General features: G+C 44.2%; 1 protein-coding gene across 1 annotated transcript in view; it reads left to right on the top strand.

The window, feature by feature from the left end:
- CLSTN1 (calsyntenin 1) overlaps window positions 1-17,632 on the top strand; it is a gene marked incomplete in the record, with an annotated part of 1,072,885 nt that overhangs the window by 442,803 nt on the left and 612,450 nt on the right. The window contains 3 exon segments of the mRNA XM_044063129.1: window positions 5,677-5,826; window positions 5,955-6,140; window positions 8,702-8,950. Coding sequence (XP_043919064.1) covers window positions 5,677-5,826; window positions 5,955-6,140; window positions 8,702-8,950 — 585 coding nt within the window.

Genomic DNA, 17,632 nt, shown 5'->3' with positions numbered 1-17,632 from the left:
GTTGCCCGACTGCCCATCTTCGGAGGCAGTCGGGAAGATTGTCACTGTACCCAGAAGCCTGGCTATCCTTGACACAAGACAAATGGGTACAGTCCATCATTTCGAAGGTTATTCTATTCCCTTTCTTACGTTTTCCAAGTCAGTCAAAAAATCCCTTCCAGATGTTCCACCCGCTCAAAGGGATATAGCAGCTTTGGAAATTTCAAAACTGCTTGCAAAAGAGCTATTCAGCCAGTGCCAGCAGACCAACTAGGATCCGGAATCTACTCAAGGTTCTTTTTAGTTCCAAAGAAAACAGGGGACTGGAGACCAATTTTGGATCTCAGTATCTTGAACAGATCGGTCAAGAAAACAAGATTTCGGATGGTCACGCTGCAATCCATTCTTCCCTATTGGGAAAAGGAAACTGGATGTGCTCTATAGACCTTCAGGGCGCGTACTATCACATAAAATGAACAGGCGCTCAGAAGATTCCTCCGCTTCAGGCTGGGAACCAGTCATTTCAATTCAGGGCCCTGCCCTTTGGTCTCACCACTGCCCCCCGGGTGTTTACCAAATGCATGGCAGTGGTAGCTTCTCACCTGAGACGACAAGGATTCCAGGTGTTTCCATATTTGGACGACTGGCTCCTTACAGCTCCCACCAAGCATCTCCTTCTGATGGCCAGGGATTACACTTTTCGTCTGTCAAAAACTGGGTATCTCAATAAATTGCGAAAAGTCTGTTTTGTCGCCTTGTCGTACTATTACCTACATAGGCGCAAATTTAGATACTGTAAACATGTCTGCAACACTAACGAACCAAAGGATATCAGACATTCAGAAATTGGTGTCACTTCTTCTCAACAACAACAGAGCCAAAGCCAGGTTAGTTCTAAAGGTGTTGGGAATCATGGCAGCGCCATACCTCTCCTCCCATTGGCCAGATACCACATGCGGATCCTTCAGTGGATGCTATTTTCTCAATGGTCATACCAGGAACTTCCAATGTCTCACACCATTATGATCACATAGCGTGCAAAAAGCATCTCATGTGGTGGATGTCTTCCCCAGCTCCTGTTGGGAGACCATTTGTTCCACCTCCTCCGGTTGCTACTCTGACAGCGGATGCCTCCCTGATCGGGTGGGGGGCATTATCAGGGCAGGACAGTCCAGGGCACATGGCAACCAAGCGAATGCCACTTGCACATAAATGTTCTGGAGATGAGAGCAGTGCTTTTAGCGTTGCAAGCCCTTCAAGACTCTCTTCCCTTGGGAGCGATTGCAATCAGACAGACAATATGTCTGTAGTGTGGTACATCAACAAACAAGGCGGAACCAGATCATACCCCTGTGTCGAGAAGCACTCAGACTGTGGCAATGGGCGATTTCTTCTCAGTGTTTTCTGATAGCGCACATCCCGGAAGTCCAATCACATTGCGGACAAGTTGAGCAGAGCTATTCTCATGCCTCACGAGTGGTCTCTGAAAGGCGCTGTAGTGAGAGATATTTCTCAAGTGGGGTCAGCCTTGCTGCGATGGTTTTCATACTCCTCTAAACAGCAAGTCCAGAGTATGCATCACTCTGTTCCCTTTACCACGCCAACCCAGCAGGGACGCTAGTCCAAGTTTGGCCCGGGGACTTCTGTATGCATTTCCTCCTTTCCCACTGATCTCTCAAGTAATACAGAAAGCTATCGCTCAGAAGGCCTCATTGATCCTCATTGCTCCTTACTGGCCTCGACAAGTGTGGTTCCCCTTTCTACATCGATTTCTTTTGAGCGACCGTGGAATCTGGACCTAGTTCCAGATCTTTTGATCCATCAGTCGGGTCAGTTTCATCGCTCCCTCCCTCTCTGAACCTCACTGCTTGGTTCCTCCACTTCCAACCGTAGCCAGGCTTCCTCAATTATCTCACTCTGTTAGAGATATTTTGATAGCTTCCCATAAATCTTCCACTCGAAGATTTATTTGAGTAAGTGGAAACGCTTCTCATATTGGGCACAAGGAAAGGACATAGATCCTTTCACGCTTCCATCCAACTAGTCCTTGATTTTCTAGCTGAACTCTTCCATGCAGGTTCATCTCCATCTACTCTTAAAGTTCAATTGGCAGCTATTTCTAATTTCCATGTGGGTATTTCTGAATCTGCCTAATGTCCCACAAACTCTGCAAAGCCTTTTTGAAAGGAGTTTTTCTTCTCAGACCTCCTGTAAGAAATCCTCCTTCTCCTTGGGACCTAAATTTAGTTCTTGTTTCTTTGATTCTTTCCCCTTTCGAACCTGCAGCTTCATGTTCCTTAAAGTTATTATCATGGAAAACTCTCTTTCTGGTGGCTATCACATCAGCTAGAAGAATTTCAGAACTTCAAGCACTCAGTTGTCGTTCTCCTTACCTTGTGTTTCATAAGGACAGAGTTTCCTTACGAACTAACCCGTCCTTTTTGCCTAAGGTGGTTTCAACATCAAATCTAAACCAATGCATTGACCTTCCTGTCTTTTTCCCGGAGTATTCAAATAGGTCTGAACAAAAATTACACTACCTGGATGTTCATCGTCAATTAAGGTACTACTTGGACAGGGCGAAACTATTCAGAAAATCTGATCAGCTGTTTGTCTCCTATGCGGAAAGCAGAAAGGGACTTCCAGTTTCAAAGGTATCTTTATCCAGATGGCTAACATCTCTGATTACCCTTGTTTATGAGATTAGACACCAAAACTGCCTAATAAACCTAAAGCCCATTCCACCAGAGCTTTGGCTACTTCTCTAGCCTTCCAAGACAGACTGCCTATTGACACCATTTGTGCAGCGGCTACTTGGGCTACTCCTCACACTTTTATTTCCCATTATAAGTTGGATTTAGCTTCTAGGCATAGAGCTAATTTTGGTTCCACTGTTCTCAGGAGTCTGTTCCGTTAGGCCACCGGGACAAGGTGCTAGGGGCGGTCCCATCCAGCAAGAATGAAGGCGAGATAGACAACTTAACATATAGAAGTTATGTTCTTACCATAACGTTCCATGTTAGTTGTCTTCTTCTCGCCTTCTTCTTCGTCCACCCTCCTTCCCCCTGGCCTGGACAGACCTAGAGGAGTTGTGATCGTGACCTCTCTTTCTACCACCTTTTTCTTAGCTATATGCTATTATGCATATTTCTTGTTTCAGGATGTAGGTCACCCTTCTTCTCCCTGTTGTTAGAGGTGGACTCTGTTATAGTTATTCTGTTTTATACTGTTACTATCATAAGCTGGGGTTAGCTTACAAACGAGATCTGAGGTAACTCTCGCCTAGCATTGTGGGATATAAGGGGAGCCTCGAGCCGGTGGAACCAACTCTCGAGCTTTAGAGTGGCCGAGTCGGAGCCGAGGTCGGCTCCGAACCCATCCAGCAAGAAGAAGGCGAGAAGAAGACAACTAACATGGAACGTTATGGTAAGAACATAACTTCTATTTCTTTTCCATGCCCATATTTCTTTTAATACTTTTCAAAAATATCTGGGTTTTGTTGTTTACTTTTTCACACTTCCTTAGATGCTGTTTTTTCCAAACAGATCAAAAGATTCTTGATCTATATATTGTTTTTTAAAAATCTGTTGTATTAAGGAATGCAAATTTTCATTTGAAGCTTCTGATAGTTTTTCCTGTGGAAGTATTTTTCTTTCCGCTAATTTATCTCTTAATCTTTTTGTATATCCTCTGTCTGGAAATTCTGGGCTTTTTGAGTAATAGTAACATTATATAATTTCTTTCTTATCCTCAATAGTCCATTCTGTCGTCTTCATGGCTCTTATTTGGCTTATCAGTTTTTGTGATTTTTGTGGACTACTACTTCCTTCTACAACAGGGGGGCCATCCTCCCCCTGGCCCTGGCCTGGCCCCATTGTAGGAATGTTTCTGTATTTTGAGGATTCTACACTGCTATTTTTTTCCTGTCCTGGCACCCGTGCTCCTACCAGGATTGGACACTTTTTAATCCTGAGTCTTGTGCACCTAGTTATCTTTTTTTTTTGTTTTTTTACTTCTGTCCATGATATATGCTATATAAATACAGTCTATAGCAGTGTCGTCTTGGTGAGATTTTGTGAAAAACAGGGTCCACCTCTTGATGGCACTCACCAAGACTTGAGGATGAATTCAATTTCAGCACTACTACTCTCCTTTGCTTGCTGACTTTTCTTCTCTCCATTAGGACCTTCATCTCCCCATTCAGTTTGCTTAGCCACATGTTGATTAAGAGATGTCAAAAGTCTGAGTGATAATGAAGGCTGACACATTTTTGAACTGTTAGTCCCTTTCCCCATGCAGTTTTTTGTTACTAGTGTGCCATTGTTTTGTGAAATGGCTTGACGGAAAGGAGTGAAATTCACAAGGTAGTGTTACCGTTGCATGTATTGTCCTTCAGAACAAATCCACAGTGTAAAAGAGTACTTGTGGGCAGAAAAAAGTTTACTTGTTAATAACTGCAAAAAGAAAACAGTCTTCTGTGGGCTCTGGGAAGCCCTAGTACGTAGATTTTGCAGAGAGACCATTGACTTGGTTCCTGGCATTGGCAACACTATTGTGATCCTTGGCCCTTAAAGGTTGCCTTGCAGTAAGAAAGCATGGCTGGCAGAATTGCATAACCTAGTCTTTCAGAACAAGAAGTTTGCCGTCCGGCTTGTTCACAGACTGAAAATGAGCACAAAGAAGGCCATGCTCACATAGCATGTTAAAACGTTATGGATGGGCTCTGGGTTTAGAGTGATGCTTCCTAGCATTGTGAATATTCAGATTTGCAAATGGAATTGCAAAAAAAAAAAAAAAAAAATCTCCTGTGTGTAAAGAGATAGACCGCTTGTTTTCTTCGAATATTTATAGAATTAATTGTTCATAATGTCGTGCTTGGTAAATGATACAGTGCTGTTTGTTTTAATAATATAGACCTTGTAACTTTGCAAGTCTACATGTGTTTTTCACATGCTGGTACCTCCTATTCTAATGTACAAGTGTAATATAACAAGTATTCTTGTCCACAGTAGAACCCCACATTTTAGATTGTTTGCATTGCACAGAATTTACTGAGAAGCTTACTGGATGCTGAGAGGTATATCCGAAGAGTGTGTATCAAAAAGAATGCCAGGGTACACCTAGTGAGGGGAGATGGTGAAGCAACAGTGCCAAGCATATGTAAAAGTTCAAAACCTGAGTAATGTAGGAGTTATGAATACTTAAAGGCCAGGAGTATTTGGAAAAATGAGTAGCAAAGTACTAAAGAGGAGAGCAGTGAAGAGCAGAAAAACAAGATGACACTGCACAACTATTTGTTTTTCCAATTTTAGTCACTCCTTAAATTCTTAGGAACAGTGCAGTACATTTTAAGGAGAATGTCTAGTAGAAATTGGTAGCTTTATATTAAAAGTTATAAAAGGATGTCAATGGGACCTGTTAAAGATGGTGGTGGATCCTTGAACTGGCCTCACTTGACATAACATAGATAAAGATCGTTAAGAAAAGCTGAGCTGCAGAAGGGTAACTAACCACACTTTCGTAAATTCTAGAGCAGGTGTAGGTAGAAACCTCATTATTAGGATACTTGCTCATGTGGTGAGGTACTGGTACTGCTTTTGGCAAGTTGGACTGTTAGTCAGTGATTTTATCTGTTGACATCACCTGCTTTTGTACTAAAGGTTAATGAGTTGCATTTTTTTGCTACAATCATTTTAGGTTATATCCGGAACAATGACAAACTCAACTACAGCAAAGAGCGCCAGTATAAACTTACAGTGACAGCATACGACTGTGGGAAAAAAAGAGCTGCTGAGGATGTTCTTGTCAAGATAAATATTAAACCTACTTGCAAACCTGGATGGCAAGGTTGGTTATTGAAACAACTTTTCATTAACTGTAGGCAGTGTAAGTTGGTATTTAGCAATTGAATGGTGACTTTTATCTTGCAGCATTGTTGAGCAAGATTTTCAAAGCTTGTTTTATTTTTAATGTAGGATGGAGCAAGAGAATGGAGTACGAACCTGGCACTGGCAGCTTGGCTTTATTTCCCAGTATTCATTTGGAAACATGTGACGAACCCATCACATCTATTGAAACAACTGTAGAGTTGGAGACCAACCATATTGGGAAGGGTTGTGACAGGGATACTTACTCTGAAAAATCTCTTCATCGACTTTGTGGTAAGAATACTGATTTAATGTCAGGCAAACAAACAGGTTTCTGCTGTTTAGAAAGCAGATTTTATGCAGTAGTCCAACAGTGGCATCAGAAGAAATGTAGACATCTTGTGTGTGAGTATGGAAGAAAATGGTTCCTTGTTTTCCTGGACACTTTGCCATGACAGTTGGCTTGAAAGTAGCTTTGGGGCATAGCATGAAACACCATGCCTTTGTATTCCCAGAATATGCTTTAGATATTACCTCCATTTTCCAGCATTAATTCAGGGTCTTGTTCCCGGGAATTCCATCCCACTCGACCTGTTCTTATCAGAATTACTTTAGACAGATGCTGTTGGTGACACATGAGTGATATCACTGAGAGGAAGAAGGAGTATTTGTATACTAGTGTGCTAGTTTTAAGAAGACTGCCTTAGTGCTTTTGCCCCCCCCCCCTTTTTTTTTTTTTGCTGGGTGAGGAGTGTTGATTTGACTTTCTTCTTATCCTCTTAGATTTTTGGGTTGGTTGTTTGCAGCCGATGGACTCTTCTAGCTACTCCTCCCATAGACCCTTTTCGTCCTAAAAGTACATGGGTAACTTTGCAGATAGTATATGCACAGTGCAGACACACTTGGTGAGGCAATAGTATATGCACAGTGCATAAACACTTGGTGAGACAAACTGTACATTTTAGTCAATCTCCACTCTTCACGTTCTGCAGAACTGTTAGCTTTGAGAGTGAATTAAATGGTACTTTCCCAAAAACTGTTATTAAAAAATCTGTCCCTAAAAGATCTTATTAAAAAGTGAGCAATTCCAGTCATGGAATGGTCCATCTTGTTGCATCCACCCCTGTTTGCCCTGGAAAATTATAAAATTGATGGGTAGAGGGTTTACTGTGGTGCCATTTCAAAGGTGACTGGGCTTACATGTATGATCACCCCTGATGCAGGTGTCTGCTTTCATGTTAGTTCTGGTATTCCCGATTATTACCACATGCTTTCTCTCCCTTGAGAGCAGACAGCTGAAATTAGCATTCTACTCCCTTGTATGTAGAAGTGATTATTAACATTTGCTGCTTTTTCCTGTTTCTCCTCTGTCCATTTGATATTAGGGTAGCTGTTCCAGTCCTGGTCATAGGTGGGTTAATTAGGCATCCTTCCTTACCACAAGAGGCCTGGCTCTCTTTTTTTCTGTTACCTAGAAAGAGCATAGATAGCTCAAGGATGAGTGGTCCTACTTTTATTTTTGCATATAGGGTTATTGGTATGTATCTTGTGACATGCTTTGTAATTGTTTAAGTTCAAACCATAGCTATGACCTGCTTTGATTTTTTTTATGAGGTGCAAGTAGGATTAACTGTAAAGCTGCTTTTTTAACACATAAAAGACTGTACCATCTGGTGTTCAGAGTAAGACATAGTCTGTTAACAAAAGGTTCACATCACCGTTTTTACTTCTTCAGGGTACACTGTTAACAAAAGGTTCACATCACCATTTTTACTTCTTCAAGGTACACTGAGTGCCTTGTCACCACCAAGACTTGAACTGGCTGCTCAGAATCCTGTGGTAAGTACGAACTGAGATGGTATGTTGTCGCTGGAACTTGAGCTCATTAAGTAATGTGGAAAAGAGCAACAGAAGAGGTTATGGAAATGATGTTGTTTCGTAAACACTTAGGGGATGTTCAGTCCCCTTTGGTAGCAACATCCTTCTGCTGGACTTGGGTTTCCATATTTTCAGTAGTTAACCATTGTCCACGAATACCTGAATGATAGTCATACGAATTAATACAGTTATTGTAGCTCTGTCCTGTGATTATGCCTGTTAGTAGCCTTGTGATTAGAGACGTGGTCCTTTAGGGGGCCACCTGTGTTTGTATACTGAGCTTGTATGGTAAGCAGAATCTGTGTCCTGGGCACGTGTTCTGTCACTGTGCAGGTACTGTTCTCTGACGTCGAGTGCAGTTTTTGGTCATATCCGTAACTCTTCCATTACACTAGGTAGTTGGTTAAGTGAGAGTATAAAGCAATAAGTGTTACATTAGCGTATGTTCTGTTATTCTGGAAATAATTTATTAGCCATAATGTTTTTCTAAACTAAACATGGGCTTCTGATGCCCTTTGTCTTGTTTTTGATTTGTGTTAATTACAGATATTTTAATAACTTTAGAAGGGAGAATGAGTACACAGGGCATGCTAAGATCAGTGATAAAAGGGCATTTAAAGCAAAACTGGTGTCTTGATCAAAGTGCCAATTTAGATAATGATGGTGAAGAAGGGCAGAAAGCCCCAAGGACTGTTAGAGGTAAGTGGACTAGGAATGCTAACATTGCATCAGCAAGTATGAGAAATATCAGCTCATTATATCTGCTGCCTTAAAATTTCTGACATTAGTAAATTTGTTTTCCTCTTCATAGTGGACACCAGACTCATGGTTGAACTGGGAATTTGGGGACGAATGGCTGTATTATTTTACATTTGTAAGAGAGAGTCGTCTGTGCCTGTTAGCAGCACTGCTTTTAGAAGTGATCAAACTACTTTTGATTATAATAATATTAAAGAGTCATGTGTATTTAATTACAGGTGCTTCGTCAGGTACTGTTGAACTTCTTCCTCCACCCAGCAGTACAGCAAACTGGACAGCAGGACTTTCAACTGATAATGGCCATGACAGTGATCAGGTCTTTGAATTCAATGGCACACAAGCTGTGAAGATTCCAGAAGGCACAGTGATTGATAACTTGAAGGAACCATTCACCATTTCTGTATGGATGAGGCATGGGCCTGGAGCCAGGGAGAAAGAAACCATTCTGTGCAACTCTGATGAGACAAGTAAGTGGGTTTAGCAGATTAAAGATTACTCTGTGTGCATGGATCATCTGGACATGTATTTTGATACTAGATTCTTAGGAAGATATTTAAGTCAAGGTTATGTTATGTTTGCTGAATAAAGGAATGCACCACAGTAAAGTTCTGGTGTGGCTGAGGTGTTTGAGATGGTGGTCTACAAGTTGTTAACCAAACAGTGGACTAAATGAGTAAAATTGTAAGCCCCTTATTTTTCTTACCTCTTTCCCCTTCCTGCACAAGGTACATTTTTAAAAGGGCGCCTCATCTTAAGTAGTAAACATTGTTAATGCCAGAGAGCTAGGGATTCTGCTAAAAACTGCCCCAATATCTCTGAATCTGATTTGAAACAGGGCTTTGATCTGCAGAATTAATTTGCATTGCATAGTCCATCTTTGTGTCTGTTATTCAACCTTTATTATTTTAAATATGTTAAATACTAGGATAATGGGCCTCAGTGTAAATCCAAAGTTTATTACTTGATATAGCTTTCTCTATGCTAGTTTCCTATACTACGTTTTTTTTCCCTTCAGCTTAGAAGACGAAAGCAAGCCTGTATGTTTTGAGATATTATCTTATTTGCAGTGATCTGATGTGTTGTCTTAAAAAAGAGGGAATTATAATCAGTAATACATTAATATTTTTGAAATTTTATTAGGAATTCACAATAGATTGGTACCACAGTAGCTCTTGAGTTGTGATACTGAAATAAATAAGCTTCTTGATAATACAGAGCCAAATATTCACAGGAGGATAGTACCAAAATATATGGCGAGCCTCTGTATTCTGAGTGATGTAGTGAATAGCAGGGGATGTAATGGGAGGTATTCACAGAAGGATAGTACAAAAATATATGCGAACCTCAGTATTCTGAGTGATGTAGTGAAGAGGGGGGGATATAATGGGAGATATTCACAGGAGGATAGTACCAAAATATATGGCAAACCTCTGTATTCTGAGTGATGTAGTGAATAGGGGGGATGTGATGGGAGATATTCACAGGAGGATAGTACCAAAATGTATGGCAAACCTCTGTATTCTGAGTGATGTAATGAATAGGAGAGGATGTAATGGGAGATATTCACAAGAGTATAGTGCCTAAATATACGGTGAGCCTCTGTATTCTGAGTGATGTAGTAAATAGGAGGGGAAATAATGGGAGGTATTCACAGGAGGATAGTACCAAAATATATGCGAACCTCAGTATTCTGAGTGATGTAGTGAAGAGAGGGGAATGTAACGGGAGATATTCACAGGAGGATAGTACCAAAATATATGGCGAACCTCTGTATTCTGAGTGATGTAGTGAATAGGGGGGATGTAATGGGAGATATTCCCAGGAGGATAGTACCAAAATGTATGGAAAACCTTTGTATTCTGAGTGATGTAATGAATAGGAGAGGATGTAATGGGAGATATTCACAAGGGGATAGTACCTAAATATATGATGAGCCTCTGTATTCTGAGTGATGTAGTAAATAGGAGGGGATATAATGGGAGGTATTCACAGGAGGATAGTACCAAAATATATGGCGAACCTCTGTATTCTGAGTGCTGTAGTGAACAGGAGGTGTTGTTATGGGAGTACAATGAAGCGCTCTGGTGTTGAGAGTGTGTGTGTGCGTGCACGCGTTTGTATGTGTATACACACACACAAATATGTAAAAAAATTAGATTTTTTGTCATTATTTTTATTTATTTATTTTACATTTGTTAACCGGGGGTGTCTGACTGAGCCGACAAGGCCCTTTTTCAGCAGAGGCCCGGCGAGAAAAGCTTCCCAAAGAAAAATTACAGACACATTTAGTTATTTAGACATGATCAGTATACACACAAATCACAAGAGACATGTTTTTACAGTGGTATGCGGCACATAAACAGTTACAGTGGAGAGAACAAACAAAAAAATATTAATTTTAAAAATAAAGGTAATTAATAGATTTGTGGTGTACAGCTGAAATTTGTAACATAGGTAGAATACATACATAGTACACAGGTACAGTACATACATATCAAGTGCTCTAGATTTAGCATGTGTATGTTATCCACTTTCACTAGCCTGGGGAGCAGTCATGGCACTGCCAACTTTGCTTGAGATGTTGCCTGATGAGTTCTTTAAAAGAGGCTTTGGATGATGTGTTTTGAATGCTAGTAGGGACAGAGTTTCATTTTTTTAGCCACTGAACTACTATATAGTGCATCTCCAAAGCTATTGTAGCTGTTGGTGACTTCTAGTAGTAGTTTGCTTGATAATCTAAGAGGCCTTTTGGCTGAGTGATGGTATACAAGGTTTTTGAGGGCAGGACACTTATTGGGGAGGTAATAGATAGAATGACAGAGGCAGAGCTGATTGTAGGTTAGGAGGTTGGGCAGTTCAAGCCAGTGGAGCTGTCTCAAAGCAGTACAGTGATGAGTTCTATATGAGCAATTTGCAGGAAAGCGGGAAATTCTGTTATAGCAGGCTTCCATTTTGCTTAGTTCAGTTTTGTTGAGATTAGTCAGAATGGGAGATGCATAGAGTTGGGTGGATAAAAGTTGGGAGCGAGAAATGGCTGATCTTGTGGTGTTGGTAAGAAATGGTTTGATACGGTACAGTGACCCCAGTTTGGCATGTACTTTTTTAATAGTTAAGTTAAGATGACTATCAAATTTTAGGTGGGAGTCTATGGTTATTCCCAATAGCTTAGCCTGTGCCACTGGAGCAATTGGAGTGGCATTTGTGGAGTAGATAGTGAATTGACTGTGTTTTTGTTAGAACTGGTTATAATCATAAGCTGAGTTTTCTTTGGATTGAGGATAAGTTGGGCTTTGGTAAGGTAGTTTTCAACGTCAGAGAATGCTAGTCGAGTTGTTTGCAGGAGGGTGGGAATGTTTTGTGCAGCACAGATTAAGTTAGTGTCATCTGCATACTGAATTATAGATGCATGCTGTGTGGAGGTGTGGAGGTATTTGTGAATAGTAGTGGTCCTAAGACAGAACCTTATGGGACTCCTATAGTCATGGGCAGCTGAGGAGAGAGAATTTTCCCATTTCACAGCTTGGTACCTGTCAGTTAAGTAGCTTTGGAACCAGGTAAGAGTGGAATTTAATAGATGATATTGGTTTAGTTTGTTTAGCAGGATTTGGTGTGAGACTGTGTCAAATGCTTTGGACATATCCAAGAAAAGAGTTGACACTTGTAGGCCTTCATTTTTGAGACGGTTTACTGTGTCTGTGAAGCAGAGGAGGCTGTACTGGTACTATGGGCAGGTCTGAAACCATGCTGACTAGGTGACAGGATGTTGCTGTCTAGGAGATAGTTCAGCATCTGGGTATGGATGCATTTTCTAGGATTTTGGCCAGTGGGGAGAGTAAAGCAATGGGTCTGTAGTTAAGTTCAGTGGAGGTCCCGCCTTTATGTATGGGTGTAACACAGGATATTTTCCAGAGTTTAGGCACATAGCTTTCAACAATTGATCTGTTTGAGAGTGGAGACTGGGATAGCAATAGCATCTGCTGTGAGTTTCAAGAAATAGCTGGGGAGTAGGTCGGCTGCTGTTGATGAGGTTTTTAGTTTGGAGAGCATGCTTTTGACTGAAGTGGTGGAAACTGTTTTGAGGGTAAAGCTAGTATTAGTGTTATTTGTGTTGGGGGGGATAGTGAGGAAGGAACTGTCCTGTGATACTAAGGATAGAATTGAGTTCACAAAGTGGGAGTTGAATTGTGTTTCGATGGGAACTTTAGTGTCAGGGGTGGTTGGTTTGGGGGTAGCCTTTTGGGTGGATTTTAGTAGCCGATTTACATTTTTCCAAAATTTTTGTGGGTTGTGTTGGTATTTAGTTTGTAATGTTGTGTAGTAGGATTTTTTGTCCAGCCTAATGCATTTTTTGCACAGTTGCGCAGTTCTTGGTACTTAGTTAGGCTTTGTGTTTCTTTGTTATTTTTGATAGTAAAGCCAGGCAGTGTCTCTGGACTTGAGGATTTGTTTGGTTTCTTTACTGAGTCAGGGGTTTTTAGAGGTTCTAACCTTGATTTTACGCAATGGAGTGACAGTGTCTAGGTGTTGTAGAAATGTTTTGTTGAAATATGCTACAGCCTGGTCAAGTGGGAGGGTTTTTAGGGGGGTCCAGTCACAGTTACAGAGTAAAGTGTTGAGGACCTCAGGAGAGAATTTTTTTGTGTTTCTAGTGGATATATAGTTAGTGGTTTTGCGTATGCTTGTTCTACTACGTATAAAGTATATTAAGTTGTGGTTACTTAAGGTGTCTGGGAGACTACCTGTGTGAGGGTACAATGTGGGGTTGTTAGTTAGGACCCAGTCAAAGATGGATTCCCTTTTAGATTTTTTATCACATCTAGTTGGAATTTGGACTAGCTGCTGGTAGCCATGGAGATTTATTAGATTACTTGGTTGTTCTGATATACAGGTGAACCAATCTAGGTTGAATTCCCCCAGAATAAGGGTTTCTTGTGAGTATGTGGAAGAGCACCAGGATAAGAAGTCTTCAAGCCTAGCAGGTGTATTACCAGGTGGAATATAGATCACAATTGTGGTGATGACCTTTTTAGGGTGAAGTTGAAGTTGTGAGATAAGTATGCCCCAATTATTGGGGGAGGGGTAGGTGTTTGGTAATTGACGGACAGTTAAATTGGACTTGAACAGTAAGGCAGTTCCACCCCCTTTACGAAGTGGTCTGTCTTGTCTAATGATATTGTAGCCGGTAGGGAGAACTTCTGAGTTAGCTATGTTTTTATTTGGAAAGGTTTCTGTTAAAGCAACTATGTCTGAGGAGTAGTGTGCTATTGTGGCCTGGAGGTCAGGTATTTTATTTTTGATACTTCTAATATTAATATTTAACATTAAAAGATGGTTGGTTTTGCTGCTGTTGTTGATTTGCCCAGGGATGAAGAAAGTGGGGGTGTGATGTTCTGACATTTGTGTTGGAGCAGTTTGTGTTGGACAGGATAGATTTGGGCCTGGGTTGGGGTGGATATCCCCACTTATGGTGAGCCTGGAGTTAAAATGGTTATACAGATGTTGGAGTTTGGTGAGGAGTGTGAGAAAGTATTGTGATCTAAAGTAGTTAACTTCATTTGTGCATCAACCTATGGGTCTTCGGATCCATATCGGATCCGAGCCGGCAGTTTCCAACAGCATAGATCCGAGCTCCAAGCTCCTCCCCCTACCCATAATCCCCTGCCAACCCTACCTGACCCCAGATCTAGTTTTCCACGGTTTCATCCAGCAGCTCGATCACTGAGTTCCAGGCTTAGCGTCTTTTTCTGAGAAAATTTTACCCTTTTCTTCTCTCCTTTTTTTGGTAAATTTAGTGTGCGTGTGTTGTGTACAGGTCCCTCATTAGTTTCCTTTTACCTGTCTGTTAATCTTCTTCATAGTTTTCCTTCCTCACCCTCGTTAGTGCTTTAGGGAGTGTGCTGTGTGTTGGGACCTGGCGTGTGTGTTTTCTTTCGGTATGTCAGAGGCCCCAAAAGCTGTTTTTTCCAAGTGTACCGAGTGTGGCCATAAGCTATCCCCGGCGGATGGCCACACTCGGTGCGTGTTGTGCCCTGGGGTTGGACACCTGTCGTCAGGTTGCTTCATATGTGCGGCGTTCAACCCCAGGGCACTTAAGGACCGGAGGACTAAGCTGGCTCTGGCGGGACTGCTGCCCCTGGATTCGCCTTCGGCCTCCGGTCCCACGGTGGCTCCTGCCGCGGCTGCTGCTACTGCCACTCCTGCCTCCCTTCCACTGGCCGGGACTCAACCTCCCACTTCGGGCCAGGAGGATAGGGAGTCCAGGAAAAAGAAGCGGAAGGAGAAGCACCACAAGCGGCAGGCCGAGGCCTTTTCATCGGCCTCGCCGGCTAAGCGCTCTTCTCCCTCCAGGACTTCTGAGCCTTCCACCCCTTGGCTCCGGTCTCCTTCTTTTTCACCGGGACCGGAGGAGGAGGCCTGCCCCCCGTCGAGGTCATCGAGGCGGCACTCCCGTCCTGCCTCGGTGGCCTCATCCAGATCCACCTGAAGCCTGACAGACACAGACTTGGACCGGATGATGAGAAGATTCCTCCAGGCCCAGCTGCAGATGGGAGTACTCCTGCCTCCCCCCCCCCCTCCGAGGGGGAGCTCGACACCTTTTTTGCCCCAATTGCTCCTTCTCCGACCCGTTTCCCGGGTTTGGAGTTTTTGGAGCCGGATAGCGTTGGCGCAGGGGGGGGGGGGTTGGCGCCGACCGTATCGGGTACTTCGGCGCCGACACTGCCCTCGAGTCTGTCGGGTCCCTTTTCTTCGGATCCGAACTCTTGGAGCCGAGAGCTGAGCTTCGGATCTGAGGGTCTCAGTGTGCCTTCGGCTCCACCCAGGTCTGAGCATACTGGACCTTCGGATCAGACCACGTCGGCTCCGGCCCCGATCCGCCCGTCGGATCCGAGGGAGGGTCTGCTTCCGGATCTGAGAGAGAGCGGCTCTACTTCGGCATTCGACGTAGTGGAGAGGGTTCTGTCGAGGGATTCCAGACCCCCGGCCTTGACTTCGGCTCCACCCTGCACCTCATCTCAGATGGGTCCGACTTCCGTCAGCCAGTCCCAGGGACAGCCTGCTCCGACGTCCCAGGTTGTTCCGTTGGAACATGATGGTGCTGGTGAGGTCTCCTCGGACAGCCCCCCCCCCCCTCGAGGAGATTCCTTACAAGCGCAAGTGCAAGAGGAGGCACTTGGACTCCCCTGAGTCCTTGACCGAGGACACAGATTTGGAGGAAGGGGAAGGTTCCCCAAGATCACCCCCCGAGGATGTCTCATTTGGAGACATCATGGAGATGCTCAGAATTGGGGTGGGGGGGGTCTGCCCCAAAGCCTACCTCGGACGAATCTGTGTTCCTGGAGGCATTTGAAGCAGGCCCTGTCTACCTCTTGGGTGTCCCCTCCAGCTGACCCCCTGGTAGATCTGATCACTACCAGGGCGTGGAAGGAGCCGGACACTGTGGACCCAGTCCCAAAAAGACCTGACAAAATACTTAGTCCACCCTTCGACAGTTCTCACTGGAGTAAGGGAACCCCTGTAGATGCCATGTTGGGGGCAGCGGCCACTAAAAGGGAATTAGCCCAGGAGAGTCCCTCAGTCCATCCTCCAGACAAGGAGTCTCTTTCGATGGATCGATTAGGAAAGCGGGTTTTTAGTTCAGCTACCTTCTCAGTGAGGTCACTGAACTACATGGCACATGTCATTTGACTGCAGTGAGACCTTATCAAAGAGCACGCCACGTCACCCCCGGAGTCCATGTCGGCGGAGGACAAACAGTTGTACTCTTCCCGAATGGCCACTCTTAGGTCTATGTCGAACACCTCTATGCGGCTACTGTCCCATGCCACGGAAGGGGCCGCTAGAGCTAGCAGAGCAGGCGTCATTATGAGGCGACAGGCCTGGCTCCGCCACTGTGATTTTGCGGAACCCTTTTAAGGCGGCTTTCGCTAATGCCCCTTTCGATGGTTCTGCCCTTTTTGGCAGAACATTACGCGATACCTTGGTCCAGAGCGAGAAGGACGGGAAGATGTCTGCCGTTGGAGTCCGCTTCTCTGCTCCCCAGAGGTCCTTTTCCAAGAATCAAAAGGGACAGAAGAAGATGTGGTTCTGGAAGTCGCAACAGCCCTGTTTCGCTCCGGACCCCCAGTCCTTCCGCAGCAGAGGAAGACAGGGTGGACATTGCCCTAGAGGCAGAGGGGGCCCGAGGAACTTTGGGTCCAGAGAACCGTTCTTTGACTGGCCCACGCAACAGCCCTGAAGGGTTACCTGACTGCTCCACTCTGGAGGCAGTTGGGGGCGCTTTTCGAGGCACCTAGCAGCTTGGGAGTCTATCACAACCGACCGCTGGGTGCTTCTCATCATATCCAGAGGTTACCAGATCCTTTTCTCCCATTTCCCTCGCAATCCCAGACACCTCCCCGACATCCCACCTGAGCAGAGGGAGGCCGCAGCTGCGGAAATCCAGCAGCTGCTAGGAAAAAAAGCCATCCAGCACGTCCCCCCCAGACCAGTACGGATCAGGCTTTTACTCCAGGTTCTTCTCGGTGCCAAAAAAGACTGGGGACTTCAGACTGATCCTCGACCTATCCCTCTTGAACCTGTCAGTAACCAAGGAAAAGTTCCGGATGGTCACTCTTCAATCCATTCTCCCCCTCCTGCGGGAGAACGACTGGATGTGCTCTATAGACCTCAAGGATGCGTACTACCACATTCTGATGGACAGACAATCCAGGAGGTTTCTCCGCTTCTGGCTAGGAGCCAGCCATTACCAATTCAGGGCCCTTTCCTTTGGTCTCACCACAGCCCCCAGGGTGTTCACCAAAGTTCTGTCGGTGATAGCGGCCCATCTGCGACTGCAGGGCATTCAGGTTTTCCCATACCTAGATGACTGGCTCCTGACCACCCCCACAAGGCATCTACTCTGCGCAGCCAGAAACTTCTTTCTTCACCTAGCGGCCCGGCTGGAGATCACTATCAGCATAGAGAAATCTTCCCTTTCTCCAACTCAAACCATAGATTTCATCGGAGCAAGGTTGGACACAAACAGGCGTCTAGCCCTCTTAACTCCAGACAGAGTGCGGACCTTAAGACTCCATGTGCGGGCCATCCTCCTACCCCAGGCACCCTCAGCGGAATTGGTCCTGAGGGCTTTGGGTTCGATGGCGGCCACC

Source organism: Protopterus annectens, chromosome 2.part1, assembly GCF_019279795.1.
Source record: "Protopterus annectens isolate FY-2018-M chromosome 2.part1, PAN1.0, whole genome shotgun sequence".
NCBI lineage: Eukaryota > Metazoa > Chordata > Ceratodontiformes > Protopteridae > Protopterus > Protopterus annectens.
This window is presented reverse-complemented; position numbering and strand designations above follow the sequence as displayed.